The 18,583-nt window shown below is 52.1% G+C and overlaps 2 protein-coding genes across 5 annotated transcripts; both read right to left on the reverse strand.

Moving 5' to 3' along the window:
* Window positions 1–226: 226 nt before the first annotated feature.
* ARID3C (AT-rich interaction domain 3C) lies at window positions 227–6,428 on the reverse strand (the record flags this gene model as incomplete). Of its 3 annotated transcripts, XM_081066674.1 has the most annotated exons (7): window positions 227–327; window positions 783–872; window positions 1,106–1,288; window positions 1,841–2,130; window positions 2,273–2,456; window positions 4,221–4,293; window positions 6,102–6,428. In XM_081066674.1, 7 exons carry the CDS (start codon window positions 6,411–6,413, stop codon window positions 227–229), a joined length of 1,233 nt encoding a protein of 410 aa, XP_080922800.1. The 3 variants fall into 3 exon arrangements, with proteins under 3 accessions (XP_080922800.1, XP_080922799.1, XP_080922798.1); XM_081066673.1 differs by lacking the exon at window positions 1,106–1,288 and having other exon boundaries at window positions 6,102–6,413; XM_081066672.1 differs by lacking the exon at window positions 783–872 and having other exon boundaries at window positions 6,102–6,413.
* A 7,126-nt stretch (window positions 6,429–13,554) lies between these two features.
* Window positions 13,555–16,316, reverse strand: SIGMAR1 (sigma non-opioid intracellular receptor 1). 2 transcript variants are annotated; one of them, XR_013994436.1, is made up of 5 exons: window positions 16,035–16,316; window positions 15,701–15,901; window positions 15,478–15,570; window positions 14,884–14,975; window positions 13,555–14,635 (listed from the first exon to the last, which is right to left on the reverse strand). XR_013994436.1 is itself a non-coding variant. In XM_081066398.1 (4 exons), exons 1-4 carry the CDS (start codon window positions 16,183–16,185, stop codon window positions 14,409–14,411), a joined length of 672 nt encoding a protein of 223 aa, XP_080922524.1. In that variant the 5' UTR covers window positions 16,186–16,316; the 3' UTR covers window positions 13,555–14,408. The 2 variants fall into 2 exon arrangements, 1 of the variants encoding a protein (XP_080922524.1); XM_081066398.1 differs by lacking the exon at window positions 14,884–14,975.
* Between the last annotated feature and the right edge of the window lie 2,267 nt (window positions 16,317–18,583).

Genomic DNA, 18,583 nt, shown 5'->3' on the forward strand with positions numbered 1-18,583 from the left:
TAGATGCTGCTGGAGGTGGCCTGGAAGGAGGTGCCCTCCCATTGCAATGAGGTAGATGTAACATCAAAACAGAACTCTTTGGCTTCAAGTCCACATGGCATAGCAGGGAGTGGTCACCTCCCAGGGCTGGGTCCTAGAGTAGGCACCCTGTAAGGATCAAGGTGGAGGGGTGTCTCCCTCCCCCCCAAGCAAAGGGTCTGGGACTCTTAATTCCAAGTTGAAGCTCTCAGGGTGAGGCGCCGGAAGGAGGCCCTGTAGGAGGTGGAGGTGCAGGGTTGGTTGGGCCCTGGGAAGCTGGCACAGGCTGGCGGCGGGCAAAGAGGATGCCTAGCAAAAGGGTGAGGAGATGGTAGAGGGCAAGCAGAAGCACAGTGGGGTAGGGCATGGAAAAAGAATAAAACAAAAGTCAGTGTCCTAATTGCTAGAACACCACACACATACCCCTGCAAAAATCCAAAGAGGACAAGCCCTTTGGGTCAGTTAGAGGCTCCTATGCCAATACAGATACCCTCAAACAAGTAAACAACAAATATTTACAGTGATACTTAGCCCATGACAAGGCAGTCATCCCATGGTACCCATGCCAGACAGGTCATGCCTTGGACCTCATGCCATTTAACCCCCTTTAAACCATGCCAGTGTAGCAATCCCCTGAACCCCATGTTACCCATGCAAGTTTGGATATCCATGAACCTCATGCTAGTAGAAAAAGTCTAAAATCCTCATGCCAATGTAAACACCCCTGACCTCATGCCAGTATAGACAGCCTGCAGTACCCATACCAGTGTAGACTACCCCGTTGATCTCTAGGGCCATGTTGATACTGCTGATACCACTGCCTGCCAGATTGAGAGGCCCATCCAGCGGCTCTTCTGTCCAGGAGGGGGCAGAGGAGTCACATTTTTGGGAATCAGACTTCGCACTTACAAGCTTCCCCCCTCCAAGCCTATAGATAGACCCCATTCCACTTTAGCCCACACCTGTAATGACACAGTTGTCTATTATGGGATCCATCTGTCCCACCTCCAACGCCTATCAGGTGATGAGTCTGTGCTCCCACAGTACACAGGCTCAAAGCGCTATCAGCAACAAAGCCCCTCCTCACCCCTTAGGGGAACCTTGTCCCGAGGCAGGAAACCAGGGGGTGCACCAGGTCGAGGTGGGTCCATGGGCCCCATTAGCACAGCCCTCTTCTCCGGAGGCTCCTCTGGTGCCAACTTCTCTCGCGCAGGTCCCAAGGCCAGACCCACAGGCAGTGCCAGTCGAGGGGTTGGAATTCCAGTCTCCTCTGGAAGAACAGGTCATTCAGCTCCCCTGGCCCAACCCACTCAGTCTCTGATTTGGTTCACCCCCCCCAGGCCTGGGACTAAGGGAGGTCACCCAAGCTCAAGGACCAAGTTCAAGCTCTATTCCCATGTAGTCATCCTAGACGCTCTGAAGCTGGAGAGCCCCAAAGGTCCAATATATGTTTAGGTTGGTCCAAGATACTTTGAGGGATTTCCTTGGTCTCCGTTGTTAAAAAATTCAGGTCACAGGAGGCACAAACCACAAGCAAATAGGAACCCTGGGTGGACAGATGTGGAATGGACCTGCTCTGGATAAAGGACCTGAAATGATTCAGCCCCATACTGCAGAGCTCTCAAGGCTTCATTGATCTCAAACCTCAGGACCCTTCAACTTTAGAGAATGCACCAAGTCTCAGTGCCCCATCAGTCCTCACTTCCCCCATACCTCAATGCCTCCCACATTTCAGAGTCCCCACATTTTAATGTTCCCTATATTTCAGCAGCCCCCTAGGTGTCAGAGACACCCCCCCACCTAAGCCCCTCCCCCCTCACACCTTTCTTAATGGGGCTCGGGCTCAGCTGTGCGCAGGCGTGTGCTGGCAGACCGGAGGCGGAGCCCTGGGAGGGCCGGGGGCCGGGGATGGGAGCGGGCGGGGCGGGGCCGTGACCCGCGGCTGGAGCTGGAGTGCCCCGAGGGGGCGGCCCCGCCAAGCCGAAGAGCGCGGCGGCGGTGTAAGTTTGACGACGGCCCTCGCGCCGGTTGCTGTCGATGGCAGCCTGGAGCTCCCCAGGGGAGCTGAGCGCCCGCGTCTCGCACTCGTAAGGGTACAGGTACTTCATGTACCTAGGGGCGGATGGAGTGCTGGGCCCGCAGAGCAAGCCCCACAGGCGGATACCCGCCCGGGGGCTCGCCACGCCCCGAAGCACCGCCTCCCGTCCTCGTTCCCCGCGTCCCCCCACCCTCACCCCCGCGCGCCTGGCCTCACTGGGTGCGTAGAGTGAAGGCGGCCGACGTGATGGTGGTGGGAAGGCTGAGGCCGCGCGTGACCTCCCGCCACACCTTGCGGTTGATGACTTCCACCAGGCCGCCTTTGGCGGTCACCAGGCGAAACAGCGCGTACAGGTCCAGTACCTGCTTCGCCATGATGGGCACACGGTTCACTGGAGTCCCTGGTGGGGGTTGGGTAAAGCGTCAGGACACCTAGACCAAGACCCTGTCTGCGGGCATCCTTGGGGACCGAAGGAGTAGGCTGCCCGGCCGAGGCGCTGCCAGGATGAGGCCCGGGTACAGGGCGGGACCGCGAAAAAGGAGGGGAAAAAGGAGGGGTGGGGCCTCCATTGTAGCAGGAGGGATTGGAAGCGAGACCAGGAGTCGGCAAACTTGCTCTGTGAAGGGCCAGATGGCAAATGTTTTATGCTTTGTGGGCCAAACGGTCTCTTCAGAGCTACTCCACTCTGTCCTTGTAGCCTGAAAGGAGCTACTATAGAGGATATTTAAAGGGCGCCACTGTGTTCCAATAAAACTTTATTTACAGATTCTGAAATTCACATCTGGAAATGTTATTCATCTTTTAGGGATTTTTTTACATTATTTAAAAATACAAAAAAAAATACAGTAGCCATTCTTATCTCGCAGGCGGCTAAATCTGGTCTTACGTAGTTTGCCGGCCCCTGTGGTAGACCGTAGGAAGGACTTCCTGACTGTGCTGAAGGGCTGGACTCCCCTAAGCAGCGGCTGGGGGTGGCTGCCTGAGACCCAAGGATGGTGGGTGGGAGAAACAGCAGCCCCTGCCTCGGCTCGCCAACTCCGCAGCCCGCGCCGCCCCCGCCGGCCAGTCCTGACAAAGGGGCCTGTCTGCGCTGAGCGATGGGCCCCAGTTAATTCCTTACCGATCCCGTCCCCTTCCGCTGCCGCCTTTGGACCCGAACAATTAGCTTCGGCCTGATTAATGGGGGGAAATTATCGGCCCAGCGGGACCTCCTCCCCCTGCAGAGGAAGCAGGGACCCGAGAGAGGCTGAGCTCGGGGCCTGAAGGGAGGGAGTGCTGGGGTGTGCTCAGACCAAGCTACCCCAAACCCCAGTGGAGGGGAGACCTGAGGAAGGGACAGGTCGGGTACACTGGGACTAGGTGTATCTGGGGGAGCTAAAGGATCTGCGGCCCCACTCAGGGTTTCTGGTTAGGAATGGGCGGGAAAGGGGTGCTGGGCCTGGTGTGGGGGCCCTAGGGACTTTGGCCAGCAGCTGCACTAAGGGGGGGGAGCAGTGCAGCCAGTTAATTAGCAGTTTATCAGGCCAAGCTCAGAGTGAGTTAATTAGCTTTGTAGAGAGAGAGATAATGAGTCAGTCTTCCGACCCATGAATCTGGGGAGAAGCCTAAGTGATGGACTGCTGCTCACCCTGATCCCCTCCTGGACCCTTCTTGCATTCTCTTTTAGCTCTGAGATTCCTGGAAAGGAATTCCTCCTCCTCCACAGTCCCAACTCATAGGGTCCCAGGCTACCCATTGGAAAGTCCTTCCTTTAGTCTAAGCCCATCCTTCCTGCTGTAGAGTACATTGGGTGTCTCCTGCCTGAAGCAATGAGAAACTGAGGAGAGACAAGGCTGGAGGAAGGGTCAGAAAAGAGGACCAAGGCACTCCCAGCCCCCTAGTCCTGGGAACCACCCCACACCCCAAGCCAGCCCCTAACCAGTTCTTCCCACTTTCCCAATTGATCCCACGCTCATTAACCTGCCAGTGGGCTGGCCACTAATTAATCGCTAGGTGGAGGAGGAGGGCAGGGTCAGAGGTTAAAGATGCTATTGGGGGCCCAAAGGATAGGTGCTGCCAACCTCAGGCCTCTGCAGAGAGGACCCAACCTGGGATCTAAACCCTGAGGTCTCCCATCCTCAAACCTGGTTAAGTGGGGGTCCTTCCCTTACATCACCCCACTCACCCCTCTTCTGCATGAAGCTAAACAGGTCATCCAGAAATTCCTTCCTCTTGGGGTCTGCATCGAGCTCGTACAGCTGAGGAAGGACTGAGGTCATTTTCCAGCTCTGCTGACCCCCCCTCCCCTTGGGACCCCAACTCAGGTTGTACCCTGAATAAGGGTCCCCAGCTGAAGGGGTACATATGATCTGAAATGTGAACTCCCAGACGTTAGGCTCTCAACCCCTGGGGATAGTAGGGGCACCTTTTTGTAATACATACAGAGACCCTCTACTGGTTAGTGGTACCCTGCGCAGTTTAAACTACCCATCTGGGGAATAGGAAAAGAGAGGAAGCTGGGAGGCTCGGCCTGTCCTCCAGGGCATGCACAGAGCCCCAGGGAGGAAGTCAGGCTGGGGCTGTGGTCCACACTGAGGAAACTGACATATCTGAAGCACTCATTCACTCTTGTTCATTCCTGCAAGGGCTTCTTGCTATTCACCTCTCTATGTGCCAGGGCTGGGGATGAGGGGCAGAGATGCCTCTAACCCTTCCCTCAGGCAGGATGGATGCTCAGAAGCTCCTGGATTGAAACCTGGGGCCCCTGAGCCCACCTTCTGGTCTGATCTCCTTCCAGGAACAGTGAGCTGCCCTCTACAGAGGTTGTCGCAGAGGCCATGGTCCTGCACCACCCAGATCTGTGGATCAGGACTTGAAGGGCCCATGGGATCATCCCACATATTCCCAGTCACCTGGAGCCCCAGCTCCATTATCATCTCCCAAATACCACCCATGAGGAACAATCCTTACAGTAAATCATTTACCCAATTCCTGAGTAACACCCATAGGTAACACTCTATCCCCCAATAAGAACTCTCAGTAAAAAACACCCATGAGTAACAAACCCTTGAAATTCACCTTTAGAGCTATGCTCCTACAAGAATTGAACCCTAAATCTTAGATGGATACTCACAAGTAACACACACTCTCCACGTAGTAACCCCCAGAATTATACACAGGAGAAACAGTTGCTAGAGATACATCTCCAGAGCAACAGAGCCTGAGTAACACTCCTTTTTACACTAATGCCACAGAATACTAGCCACAGATGAACACTTCTGGAAAAGACCCAAGACCAACACCCTCTGGGTAACACCACCAGAACAGCACACCTAGAGTGACTGCCCTGTGGTATACCTTCATAGTGACAGCCTGGAGTAGTGCCTTAGAATAATATCCAGATGGGTTCCGCAGGGAGGAAGAACCTCAAATGAGGCCCTACGGGTAAGATCTTGTCATTCCCAGCAGCACGGGGGCCCATTAGTCACACTACCTGTAGTGACCATCACAGGCTGAAAACTTACCCATAGAACTCAGGGCAGGGAGAGGATTTGGATTGGGGGAATGTCACAGGGAACAGATGAGGGGGGTATCAGCTTGCCAAAGGAGTGACAACCTCTATTCTGCTTCCAAAGACAAAAGTAGGCAACCAGGACACCCCTACTGTCGCTGGAATATGACCTTGTGACTTGATGTGTGAGAAGTTAGGGTAAGATGGTGCTGGCACTAGAATCCTCAGTCCCCAGATCCCCCGCCCTCAAAAGAATTCTTGAAGGCGCCTACACCCCTCCCACTTTCCATTCCAGCTTCTCCAAGAAACTCTAATCTGTCAGTCTCTACGTTTCTGGGTATCTTCTGCAGCTCTTAGTGTGTGCCTACTTCTTTCTGTGTCTCCAGATGCCTGTCTCTCCCTTCCTTCTGTTTTTCCACTGTCTCTCTCCAGGTCTGTGTCTCTGTCTTCCCATCCTGCAGAGGGCAGTGGGGGTGGGTGGGCTACTAATCACCTGGCTCTGCTTTTGCCCTGACAGGTAGAAGAGGAGCGGGCCTGACAGTGAGGGGGTCCTACCTGCTTGAACTGTTCCTCGTAGGTCCACTCGTGGGGATGAGGTCCAGGGGGCTGGCTGGAAGGAGAGCTGGGGCCCCCGGTCCCTGGACAGCTCTCCTTGGCTGCCTCCTCCTCTGCTCCAGCTTCCTCCTCATCCTCATCCTCTTCAGCAACCTCTTCTTCCTCAGCCCCAACCTCCCCCAAAGCCCCTTCAGGGGCCTGCAGAATCCGGGGGCCAGGCAAGGGAGGCCTTGGTGGTGGGGGGCGGGGAGGGACCAATGGCCCCACCCCCTGGGCCAGTCGGGCTGCCTGCTGCCTCTGCAGGGCCTCCATTACAGCTTCCAGGCGCAGTCCCCCCGCTGCTGGGGGTGCTGGCACCAGGCGGGGCCCCGAGGAAAGGGCCGCCTGTTGGGGAGGGAATTATGGGTGCTGGGCCCTGCTACCCCCACAACCCTCAACACAAGGGGAGGTGGTCATGGATTCAGGGAAGTGCAGGGTGGCCATAAGGAAAAAGGTAGAAAGATCGCTTTCCCAGAGATTGACAGAAAGGTAGAAAAAGCAAGAGAGACAGAGCCAGAGAGACAGAAATGGGTATTGACTGAGGACAGGTAGAGACTGAGCAGATCAAAAAGGGTGACAAGGACCAAGAAACAGAGAGAGATGGAGGAGAGCGAGAGAGGATCTGACAGAGAGACAATGACAGGGAGACATGAACACAGAAATGGAGATGGGACAGAGGGACAAGGAGAGACAGAGATGGGGAGAGACGGACCGAAAGGGACCAAGATGGAGAGAGACAGAGATATCAGGCAGAGACAAGAATGGAGATACAGAGATGGGGAGAGATGAGATTGATAGAAATACTGGATAGAGAGACAGGGAAGGGAAGAGAGAGAGGAGCAAGAGATAAATATCAAAGACCTGAGTGACAGGCAGTCCAAAGACAGAGACGGAGACAGAGATAATTGGTGAGACGGGTTGAGAGAGAACAGGAAAGACCAACGCAGCAGGGGACAGAAGAGAGAGATTAGAAAGAGATAGGGTGAAACAGTAAATAGAGGGGTCAGAGAGACAGAGGGGAAAACAGACGCCGAGACGCAGAGGACTAGAACCGAGGAGGCGCGAGAATAGAGGGCAGCGGGGGCAAAGCCTGGGACAGAGACGGGACTGGGAGGGCAGGGGACGACGGGGTCTCGAAGCTCGCTCTCTGGCTCCCGGCACCCCGCGGCCGCACTCACCAGCCTGGCGCGACCCGCTGCCCCCGGCGTCTCCACGGCTTTCCCTCTGCTCCGCCCGCCTCTTGGGTGGCCCCTGCTTCCGCTCGGTTCCCCGCTCGGGGTCCCCAGCTGTGCGCTCCTGCCGCGGTGCGCTCCTCTGGTCGCGGTGCGCTCACACTGCTCTGCTGGCGGCAGCCGCGGGGGCGGGACACGAGCGGGGCAGGGCGGGCGGGGACAGAGCCGGGAGAGGCCCGGGTGGGCTCTGCCACTCCCAGCCCCCCAACAGGTGTCTCCCACTCTCCACAGAGCTAGATTCGGGGAGGGGGCGCTGGAGAGCTGCAGAGAACCATGCAAAGGAGAGTGAGGAGTCCACCGCCACTGGACTTGGGACCAGGGCCCTGCCCAGCCTCACAAGTTGCGCCCCACACACCCACCCTCAGTGCCTGACACTCACACACAAACAGCTGTGTTCACACACCAGCACACCCTCTCACAAGTTCAGGCACACAGCTGCCCTGTCTCACGTACTTGATTACAGGGACACTAGAGCACCCATGGCCTGTGATCATGAGGGGAATCACTTTTCAGTATGCTGGGGTGAGTGTGGAGGGGGCCTGGACAGAATTGAAACTCCGCCCCCCTGCCCTGCCCAGGTGCTGTCCCCAGCTGCATGCACGCTGCAGTTTGCACAATACATGCACATGGTGGTGGACTCACACACCTCACACACACTCAGAGGTCTCTGAGCTGATTCCACACCGCAGCAGGGTACACACACCACATGGAGATACACAGCCACACAGTTTTTAGCTCTTTTGACGTTCTATTATGGACATCGTCAAACATCTACACAAGAAGAATGAATTACAGTATTTCAGCAGTGATCAGCATTTTGCCCATCTTCGCATCCTTCCTTCACCCACGTGTGCATGACTCCCCAGGTTATATCTCTAGACCCCTTCAGCCAACTGGTCCAGGCCCACCCTACCCCAAGTTATCCCCAGATGCTGAGATGCTGTTCCTTATTTGGGGGTCCTGATGGGAGGTCACAATTTCTCCTTTGAGCAGCCTGGAGCCACCGTCTCTCAGGCACCCTCATACATCCCCTAGTTTCTTCCTGTACCCAAGGGAATCAACTCACCAAAAGCAGGAGGGCTACCCCGGAGGTGATGCCAAGTGTGCGAGAGAACAACATGTACCTGCAGTGGTGACACCTGGCATGGGTGTGAAATTCCTATGTCATACCCAAACTCCTACCATCCCCTGACCTCATACCCAGGGAGGCAAGATTCCTCCCAGGGCGAAGATTCCTCCAGGAGACAGAAATTCAGGTGTGACTTCTGCTTCCTCTCTTCTCCTCCATCCTCTCCTAACAAGTCCCTTCCTCTCAGACCCAGCTTGCTCTGGCCTGAGCCACCAGCTCTTCTCACCAGGATCTTGTGATAGGTGACACCTGCCTGGCTCTCCCTATCTCCAGCCTCCACCCTTGTCCCAAGCCCGGCTCCCACTGTGGCTCTACGTCCTTGTTCTCTCTGGTCCATCCCTGGCCACGGGAAGGCTCAGTCGTACTCACACCTTGGCTCACTCTAGTGCCCTCCCAGTCAGGTTTCAGGCCTGAAGGTGTCAGATACTCTTCCCGCCAGGAAGCCTTGGTAATCCAACCACCTTCAGTACTGATGCCCCCTCCCACATGGCTTTGTGTGGTGAGTTCTCCTGGAGCAAAGTCAAGCCCTTTCCTCTGCTCACCTCTCTCTGAGGCCAGGCCCAGAGGGGAGAATCAGTGAATGGGCAGAGGCAGACAAATGTGTCCTGGGGACCTCCTCAGGGACTAGAGGGCAGAGGTTAGAGATTTGTGGGCTTCCTGTGCCCAGCTTGCTCTTTCCCCACAGCATCCCGACTGCTCAGAGAAGAGGTACCTGGAGGGAGGTAGATGATAAGATTCCTCTTGGAAAAGTAGGAACTGGCTTCAGGAAATTGCAGTTCTGAGGGTTTGGAGATTGCTCTTCAGGGGGTTGCGGGGGAGGAGAGGGGCAAGGAACTGGGCAGCTACTCCCAAAAGAAAAAGAATCAATCAAGCATAGTAAACCCTCCTTTGGGGTCTAAACCAGGAGAGCTACAACTGGAAAGTGCTAAGGGGGAAGGAATAAGCCTGACTGGGCCCTGGTTTATGTCTCTCTTCATCTGTGAAGGGGAAGGGCTGTCTCTCACACCCACACACCCCCCTCATCTAACCTTATATCTTACAGAGAAAAAGACAGACCTAGACCTCCATTCATACAACACATATTTACTGAGACCTACTTTATACCAGGCACTGTTGGACACAGTAGTAAATAAAGTCCCTATAATAATGGTATATAATTCCAGCAAGGGAAATATATAGTGTGCCAGATGATGGTAAATAAAATGAAAAAACAAAAACAAAAAACAACTCTGGGTTGGGGGGATAGAAAGGGAAGCGTGTATTAGTTAGCTATTACTGCGTAACAAATTATACTCAAATTTAGCAGCTTAAAATAACAAACATTTATTTGATCTCACAATGCTGTGGATCAGGAATTTGAGTGGCTTAGCTGGGTGGTTCTGCCTTACTGTCTCTCATGAGATTGTAGTAAAAATGTTGGCTACAGCTGCAGTCATCTGAAGGCTTGACTGGGACAGGAGGATCCACTTCCAGGATGACTTATTCACATGGCTGTTGGCAGGAGGCTGTTCTCCCCAGGTGGACCTCTTCACAGGAGATGCCCATGTCCCCCAGATATAGTAATCCAAGAGACTAAAGAGGCAGCAATGCTTTTTTTGGGGGAAGGCGAACAGGACTTTATTGGAGAACAGTGTGTACTTCCAGGCCTTTTTTCCAAGTCAAGTTGTTGTCCTTTTAGTCTTAGTTGTGGAGGGCGCAGCTCAGTTCCAGGTCCAGTTGCTGTTTTCTAGTTGCAGGGGGCACAGCCCACCATCCCTTGCGGGAGTCAAACCGGCAACCTTGTGGTTGAGAGGACACACTCCAACCAACTGAGCCATCCAGGAGCTCAGCGGCAACTCAGCTCAAGGTGCCGTTTTCAATCATAGTTGCAGAGGGGGGCTGCCCACCAGCAGTCGAACTGGCAACCTTGTGGTTGAGAGCCCGCACTCCAACCAACTGAGCACCAACTGAGCCATTCGGGAGGCAGCTCAGCTCAAGGTGCTGTGTTCAACCTTGGTTGCAGGGGGCGGAGCCCACCATCCCTTGAGGGATTCGAGGAGTTGAACTGGCAACCTTGTGGTTGAGAGCCCACTGGCCCATGTGGGAATCGAACCGGCAGCCTTCAGAGTTAGGAGCATGGAGCTCTAACTGCCGGAGCCACTGGGCTGGCCCCGCAGCGATGCTTTGATGGCCTAGTCTTGGAAGTCACACACTGTCACTTCTGCCATGTATTATTTGTTAAAAGTACATAACTAAGTCAAGCCCACATTCAAAGGTAAGGGAATTAGGCTTCACCTGTTGAAGGGAGGAATACTAAAACTTTTATGGAAGTATATTAAAAGGGCTGTTATTACACGCATTAAGGGAAGGACTCACTGAGCAGGAATTGGAGGGGAGGAATAAAGCCATGTAGTTACCTAGAGAAGAACATTGAAGGCAGAGTAGCTGGTGCAAATATCCTAAGGTGGAAGTTTACTTGATGTGTCAGAAGAAAAGCAAGGAGGCCACTGGGCTAAAACGGTGGATGAGGTGAACGAATGGTGAGAGATAACATGGGCCTTGGGGTAGGTTCTTGGAGGAACTGAAAGGACTGGATGAGACGGGAAGCTGATGGAAATGTCTGAGCAGAGTGAAAGGCTATCTGGCTGTTGTGTGGAGAAACCTCCACACTGGACGCAGGCATGAGGATCAAGTAGGAGTCCATTGCAGTAATGCAGGCAAAAGATGATGGTGGTTTGGACCAGGGTAGTAGCTGTGGAGGTAACAAGTGATCAGATTCTCGATGTTTCAAAGATGAAACTGGCAGGATCTGTTGATGTCTTGAATATAGGATGTGAAAGAATAAGAGGTATTCAAGATGACTCCAAGGTTTTTGGCTTAGGCAGGTAGCTAAATGGAGGTATCCTTAACTGAGATAGTAAAGACTGCAAGAGGTGCAGGATTGGGAGAAATCAGTTTGTGTAGGACATTTTAAGTTTGAGATGCCAATTACACAACCAGGTGGAGATATCAGGTAGAGATGGATATAGTCGGATATCTGAAGTTGATATATAGAGCTCAGAAAAGAGGTTTACACTGAGACAATTAGGAGTCACCACATATAGATGGTCCTCAAGGTCCATCCACGTTGAAGCAAATGGCAGGATTCCCTTTTTTATGGTTGAATAATATTCCGTTATATGTGTGCATACCACATTTTCTTCATCTACTCATCCATGAGGGCATTATGCTAAGTGAAATAAGTCGGCTAGAGAAAGACAAATACTACATGTTCTCACTTATAATGATATCTAAACAAAATCACAAAAGATTGAAACAGAACAGATTGGTGGAGGATAGAGGCCCAGGGTGGGGGATATGGGGGAAGGTGGACAAAAGGTACAAACTTCCACTTATAAGATAAATAACTCCGGGGGATGTAACGTACAGCATAATGACTATAGTTAATAATACTATATTGTACATTTGAAAGTTCCTAAGAGTGTAGATCCTGAAAGTTCTTATCACAAGAAAAAAAAAAGAATTTATAACTATGTGAGGTGATGTTAACTAAATTTATTGTGGCAATCATTTTACAATATATACATATATCATTATGTTGTATACCTTAAACTAATTATGTCAATTGTATCTCAATAAAACTTGAGGGGTAAAGACATATAAATGGTGTCTAAAGTCTTGGAATGATTGAGATCACTTGTGTAGACAGAGAAATTTGAAGATTAAGTACTGGGAAGTCAGAGCTTTAACAGGTAAGAAAGATCTTGCAAAGAAGGCAAGAGAGTAGTGTACTGGAAACCAAAAATATTTTAAGAGTGATTGTGTCAAATGAAAGCTGAGAAGAAATAACCACTGGACTTAGCAACAGAGGTAGCAAGGAGCCTGGGAACCTAGTGCTATGTGAGAGGGAGATGAGAGGGGAGCTGGGGTCTCCTTGATGGATGTGGGCAGAGCCTAGAGGAAGAGCTGGGTTACTGGAGCAATCCTTGGAGGCTTGACCTTGCAATCCATTATCCATAGAGAGGTCCCAGCAGGACTTGTCATGGCCAACATGGTGGTGGCGGTGTGTCAGGAAGGCCAATTGGCCTGGGCCTCACATTCATTCACAGCTACAAATTTAGACTTTGGATGTTGTTTCCAAATGATTACACATGTAGTCTTTTGTATTTTTGTTCATTGAATATCAAATTTTTAGAAGAGACAATTTTTATAACCATATTCCTCCCATTTTTAACATACTAGGAAACCTAAGTGAGAGGGGCCTGGGCCTTACTCAACCTCAGAGCAGGGCCAGGAGGATGAGTCAAGTGAGGCATCCAGGCCGCAAAACTTAAGGGCAAGTGCAGGGTCCCTGGGAGTGTACCTCAGGCACCTTTCTTGCCTCACACTAGTTCCAGCCCCACCTACCTCAGACACCACCAGATAGTAGGTACCAGCTCCCTACCCCCAGGAGCCTCCACATTAGTGAGGGGTCCTGGAGAGGCCAGACTGGAGGGGAGAAACTCCTGGGTAGGTGGACATGGTACTCTGGAAAATCAGAAAAAAGCAGACGGAGAATTGGACCTCTTTCAGTTCAAAGGTGGGTGCACACTGCCACCTCGTGGCCACCCAGGGCAGGATTCCCAGAACTGTTTCCAGACGCACTGGCAAGACCAAGAAAACACATCTCATCGAGCCCCGGTTTGTTTGTTCGTTTATTTTATTCTTTAGCTTCCACATGTAAGTGAGATCATATGGTATTTGTCTATCTCTGTCTGACTTATTTCACTTAGCAAAATATCCTTAGGTCCATCTATGTTGTTGCAAACGGTACAGCCATGAATTTCTTAAACTGCAGTGTTCAAACTTTGTGGAGATTATTAACTATACTAATCTTAAACCTCAACCCACCATTTACCCTTGAGGATTGGGCAGAGTAATCTGTCGAGTCAATGAGCCTATCTCATTCTTCAGCACACTAAAGTATACAGCTACTGTCTTATAAACTCAATCACACAGCAAGGGAGAGGCCTTCCTGAGGACCTCCAGGAATTAGCAGGTTTTCCTGCTGCTCAGATGCACAAAGAAATGGAACTGTTCAACAGATCTTTATTAACAGAGAGAAAGATGGACAGAGAATGCAGCAAGGGCAGTGTCTGGAAGCTGTGATGGGTGTATCTGTGTGTGTAGAAAAAGCCTTCTCTAGGGCAGGGATGGCCCCTTGGACTAGGCTCACGTTTCCAGGTCCTCTCCCCAGGGGTGAGCCCTGGGCTGAGGCCAGCCTCCCTACCCGAGGGAAGAATGGGGGTCTTTCAGGATAGGAGGGACCCTGACCTCAGCATTCTCCACATTTTTCTGGTTCCCCAGCTGACTTGGTTGCTGAGAGGGTAGGAGACAGGCCATGAGGGCACTTGCATAGCAGGGGAACAGAACAGGGGTAAGGCATATGGTGAGGACAGGGGGATCAAGGGGAAGGGCCTCACAGCTGCAGATGAAGGGGGCCTCCAAAGGCAGCTTCTCTTCTCCCAGCTGCTGCTGGGTTGAGGGGTCAGATCCAGGCAGAGTGTAATACCCACCCCCACTCCTAACTCCAGAGCCCTAGGGGCAGGGAAGCTCTGTAAAGGCCTGAGTTAGTGAGTCAAGCGTGTGTTATGTGTGTTTGAACATGACTGGACCCCTTGGTATATGTGGGGCTCCTTCTCTGGGTGGGTGTGAATGTATGATGCTGCTGTACACGTGGGATTCAGTATCTGAATGCATGTCCCATAGGTTTCCACAGGTCTCTATGTTTGGTTGTATAAGCATGTATGTCCTTTCTTGTACACCAGGAACTCAGTATCTGTATGTTATGAATATGTCCCTGTCTTTTCACATAGGCTTCAGCAAATGGGTGTGTGCCAGCCTGCCCGTTCCTGTTCCATCCACAGGTCCTTCTACAGGCCTGGCTGATCAAGGGTCCTGGCCGAAGAGGTAGGTAGTGAGTTCAAGCCGGAGGCCCCGGGCATAGGCGCGAAGAGTGTAGAACAGGGTGAGGAAGTCCTGGGTGCTGAAGATTGTGTCAGCCAGTGCGAAGGCCAGGGTAGATGGGATTACACCTCGGCCATACTCCACCATCCATGTGTTTGGCCCCCATTCCACAGCTGTTGCCTCACCAGGCCCATGCACCACTGTCTCCCCTGGAGGACAAGGAGCACCCACATTAGGAGCCTACCCCTGCCCTTCCATTGCTGCCACCTCCCTGGCCCACGGGCTGTCTACTAGTAAGTAATGGAGAGGGAGCTTAAGGAAAGGAAAAAGCCTGACCTCACTGGCCAGGTCACCCATCTGGAGAGGTAAGAGGCCAAGATGGCCACTCCTAAATTTTCCTCTGGGACATCACCTGGCTCATGTCCTCCCTTGGGGAAGCCAAGGAGGGGCACCTCACCTGGCCATGGGCCACTGTACAGGAGTCATGGAAGTCTGCATTTCCAAGGCTCACTCATGTCAAGCAGAAATTTAGCTAAATTTGGGCTGAGCCTGTTAGATACAGAGGGGTGATTATAAGACTTGCGAGGTTTTTTGAAAAATTTAACTGTTCAATTACAATGCCTGCCATGCTTATAACAGTCAACATCAAACTTGCTTGGAAGTCCAAATCTACTTTTTATGTATAATATTTCACTATATAAAAAAGGAAGACAACTATCTGCTTTGTCTTTGGAGGTATGAAAAATAATCAGAAATTGTCTGTCTACCCAACAACTGCTGGAATACTGGATGAGTAAAATAGTGTCTTGGTAGATAAAAATCACACATGGTCAACAGGAGGCTGTTATGTTTGTTTCCTTTTGATAGAGGAAAGCAACAGGAAAGCCTTCAACTCTGCCTCAACCAACCACCTGTGGCTTATCTAGGGGGTAAGGGAACCAGAGGGAGGGCCCCTCAACACCCCCCCCTTTCCATGCCATGGCTCTCTTCCCCAACTACGGGCATCGCAGAATGAAGGGACCCACTTCTCTGACAGAATCTCCCTACGCACCTGGGTAGAAGACCTCACTTTTAGTAGTGCCCTCTCTCCACTGGTGGAAGGTGCCAGAGATGATGGTGTCGGAGATCTCAGCCCAATAGCGCCCTGCGGGACAATCAGATGGACACCGAATAGCAGGGTATCTCTGCTATCGCATGGCTTGGCCAAACAGAAAGGAGGGCATGGGCCCTTGTACAGCCCCAGCCTCCCAGTCCGGCCCGTCGCCAGCACTGACCAGAGTGGCCGCCAGAGCCCAGGGCGGTGCCGAAGAGCAGCACGTACTCGGACAGCGAAGCATGCAGAAGGCACATGGCGCCCATCCAGCCACCCGCGTTCACGAACACCCACTGCAGCTCCTCATCCGGCAGCACGTGGCCTGGGTGCAACCGCCGCAGCTCCACGATCAGCCGAGAGAAGGCCAGCTCGTGGTCCAGCCCTGGCGGGGGCAGAGGAACAACACAATCAGGGCCAGCACCGGTCCCGAACTTGGGAACGACGCCCCCGGAACCCCCAACTCGGCCCGGAAATCCTCAGCCCGCTGCCCTCCACCCGTTCATTCACTCGCTCACCCGCATACTGCCGCGCCAGCTGCGCGATCTCTTCGTGCTGGAAGACGAAGCTCTGCGTGACCAGCCAGAGCCAGACTACCTGGGCCAGCACAGCCACTGCAGCCAGGAGCAGCGCCGCCCACACCCACCGCCGGCCCACCGCCCACTGCATCCCTGAGGACAGCCTGACACAACGCAGCACAAGAGGGAGCTGGAACCTGAGGCTTCGCTTCTCCCTGCCTCCTCGCCTACGGCGCGCCCTCCAGGACCCGTTCCCCCGCCACCGCCGTGGTACGGCTCTCCCTGGCCAATCGGAACTGTCCGGGCACCCTGGCACCGCCCCCCTCGGATTGTACCATTTCCTCGCGGGGAGCAGGGAGCGCGGAGGGGTGGGGCGGAGCTTCGCGCAGGAGGTAAAGGGAGAGGGGCCAAGCCCTCCTAGCTGCCTACAGTAGGGCCTCCAAGCAGGGCCTCTCGAGCCCCATCCTACTTGCTAGTAGGGCTTGGTGGCGGTGAAATCCAGAAAGGACTACCCCCTGGACTCAGTGACGGGTGAAACAGGCGAGTCCGGAAGCAGAGCCTTCCGGCATTAGTGATGCTTAAGGCCCACCTTTGCTAGCACTGAAGGCGAGTGGGCGAACTTCAACTTGGGGACGGAGGCTTTCTGGAGGCGGTGACACCTGAGCCGTGTCTTTAACTGAGATGGGAAGGGCATTCCAGCCAATAAGACCTACTCCAAGAGCAAAGGCACCCACTAGAGGGACAGTGTGGGTTCTTCAAGGGCCTACAATTCATTCTTCCTCTGAAACACAAAATGTGAGAGGAGGCCTTTGTAAACCAACTGAGGGTTATGGTAAGGGAGCGGTTAAAGAAAAAAGAAGCAAAAGCAAGAAAAGAGGCAGCATAGTGCAGAACTTAAGAAAGAAAGGAGCTGGATTGCCTGGGTCAAAAGCCTGGCTCCTGCCACTAGTTGTGTGACCTTGGGCAAGTTACTTAAACTCCTTGTGACTCAGTTTTCTCATCTGTAAAATGAGACAAGTGAAAGTATAATACCGACTTCACAGTACATACCTTCATTGTAATGAAGAGTAAATGAGTTAATATTTATAAAGCAATTAGTACCTGGCACATGGTATGATATGTGTTAGTTACATAAATAAAACAAAGGAGAGGGAGGGAACTGGAAGAGCATGGCCTCACACATGAGTGTGATGAAATGAAGGGTCAATGTCGCCTTCCGCGTAACAAGGGCAGTGAGGAGGCGAGAAGGGGCGGTTTGGGTTAAGTTTTTAAGCAAGAAACAACCAGAGACTTAATGCAGTTAAATCTCTCTGAAGGCCAGGGGTCTCTCAGTCTCAGAAGGCTGGAGCCCAGAATAAAGCTGGCTGGAGGTTTTTATTGAGAGGTCTACAACTACAAGAAAGCAACATTGTTTCTTGCACGGTCTGTGTCGCTCATATTTCAAAAAAAAAAAAAAGGGGGAAATGTCGCACAACAGCCTAGCCAAATGTCCCTTCATGTCTTTCCTTAAGGAAAGAAGAGTTTGTGAAATTGTGCCTTTCTGGGACTCTGTTCCATCCTTTGTTTACATCTTATGTCTCTCTGTCTGGTCCCCAAAAGATGGTTTGCAGCCAAAGACGGGTAAGATACCTCACGGGAGATACAACCTAAGCCAGGCAGAACCGAGTGGGGACCCCAATCGAGCTGCCTTGGACAGGTATGGGAAGGGGCCTTGCCTCCCCTGCTTGGGAAAATCTATTGCCGGCTCTGGCTTTCCCCTTGCACCTGGTTCCACTTCTCTCAACAGAGTTGTTACAATGTGAAAGACTTGATCCTGAAAAGGTACATACTTTAGGTAAAAACATCCTGGGACCTTGTGCTTCCGCTGTTAACAGACAAAGGGTAATTGGAATAAACATTTTTCTGTTAGGAAGTCTGAGCCTCACAGACAGTGTAAGAAACAATGTTGCTTTCTTGTAGTTGTAGACCTCTCAATAAAAACCTCCAGCCAGTTCTATTCTGGGCTGCAGCCCTCTGAGACTGAGAGACCGCTGGCCTTGGGAGAGATTTAACTGCATTACGTCTCTGGTTGTTTCTTGCTTAAAAACTTAACCCAAACCGCCCCTTCTCGCCTTCTCACTGCCCTTGTTGCGCAGGACGGGACAGGTCAACACAGTCAAATATAATTGAGAGATCCAATAAAATGATGGAAATGGTCATTAGATTTCTCAGGGTCACGTAGCAAAGATGATGCTATACATTCACAAATCCATTTCCCTTTGCTCTTGGGCAGCCAGGTTACATTACACAGTCTATTTTATAGTTAGATTGTGTTCTGGCTAATGAAGTATAGGCAGAAATGATGTACGTCACTTCCGGGTCTGGCTCCTAAAATCTTCAGTGAAATTCTTTGCATTCTCTCTATTTCTCTCATCTATGGTCATAGTTACATAGAGTTAAGTAGTTACTGGAGAATTCACAATGCTGTATGGGACAGAGCTCCTCTTCTCCCTCACAATGGACTGTGGTGCGAAGCCACTGAGTTTGAGAGTTGTTTGTTACAGCAACTA

This window comes from Rhinolophus hipposideros, assembly GCF_964194185.1.
Source record: "Rhinolophus hipposideros genome assembly, chromosome: 11".
NCBI lineage: Eukaryota > Metazoa > Chordata > Mammalia > Chiroptera > Rhinolophidae > Rhinolophus > Rhinolophus hipposideros.

Bases quoted from the DNA above. Each gene is read 5' to 3' on its own strand.
- SIGMAR1 (XM_081066398.1), bottom strand. From the start codon at position 16,185: ATGCAGTGGGCGGTGGGCCGGCGGTGGGTGTGGGCGGCGCTGCTCCTG. The intron at 15,571-15,700 runs GTCAGTGCTGGC...ATTGTCCCGCAG, and splicing joins GGGCTCTGGCGGCCACTCTG to GGCGCTATTGGGCTGAGATC. The intron at 14,636-15,477 runs GTGCGTAGGGAG...CTTGTCCTCCAG, and splicing joins AAGTGAGGTCTTCTACCCAG to GGGAGACAGTGGTGCATGGG.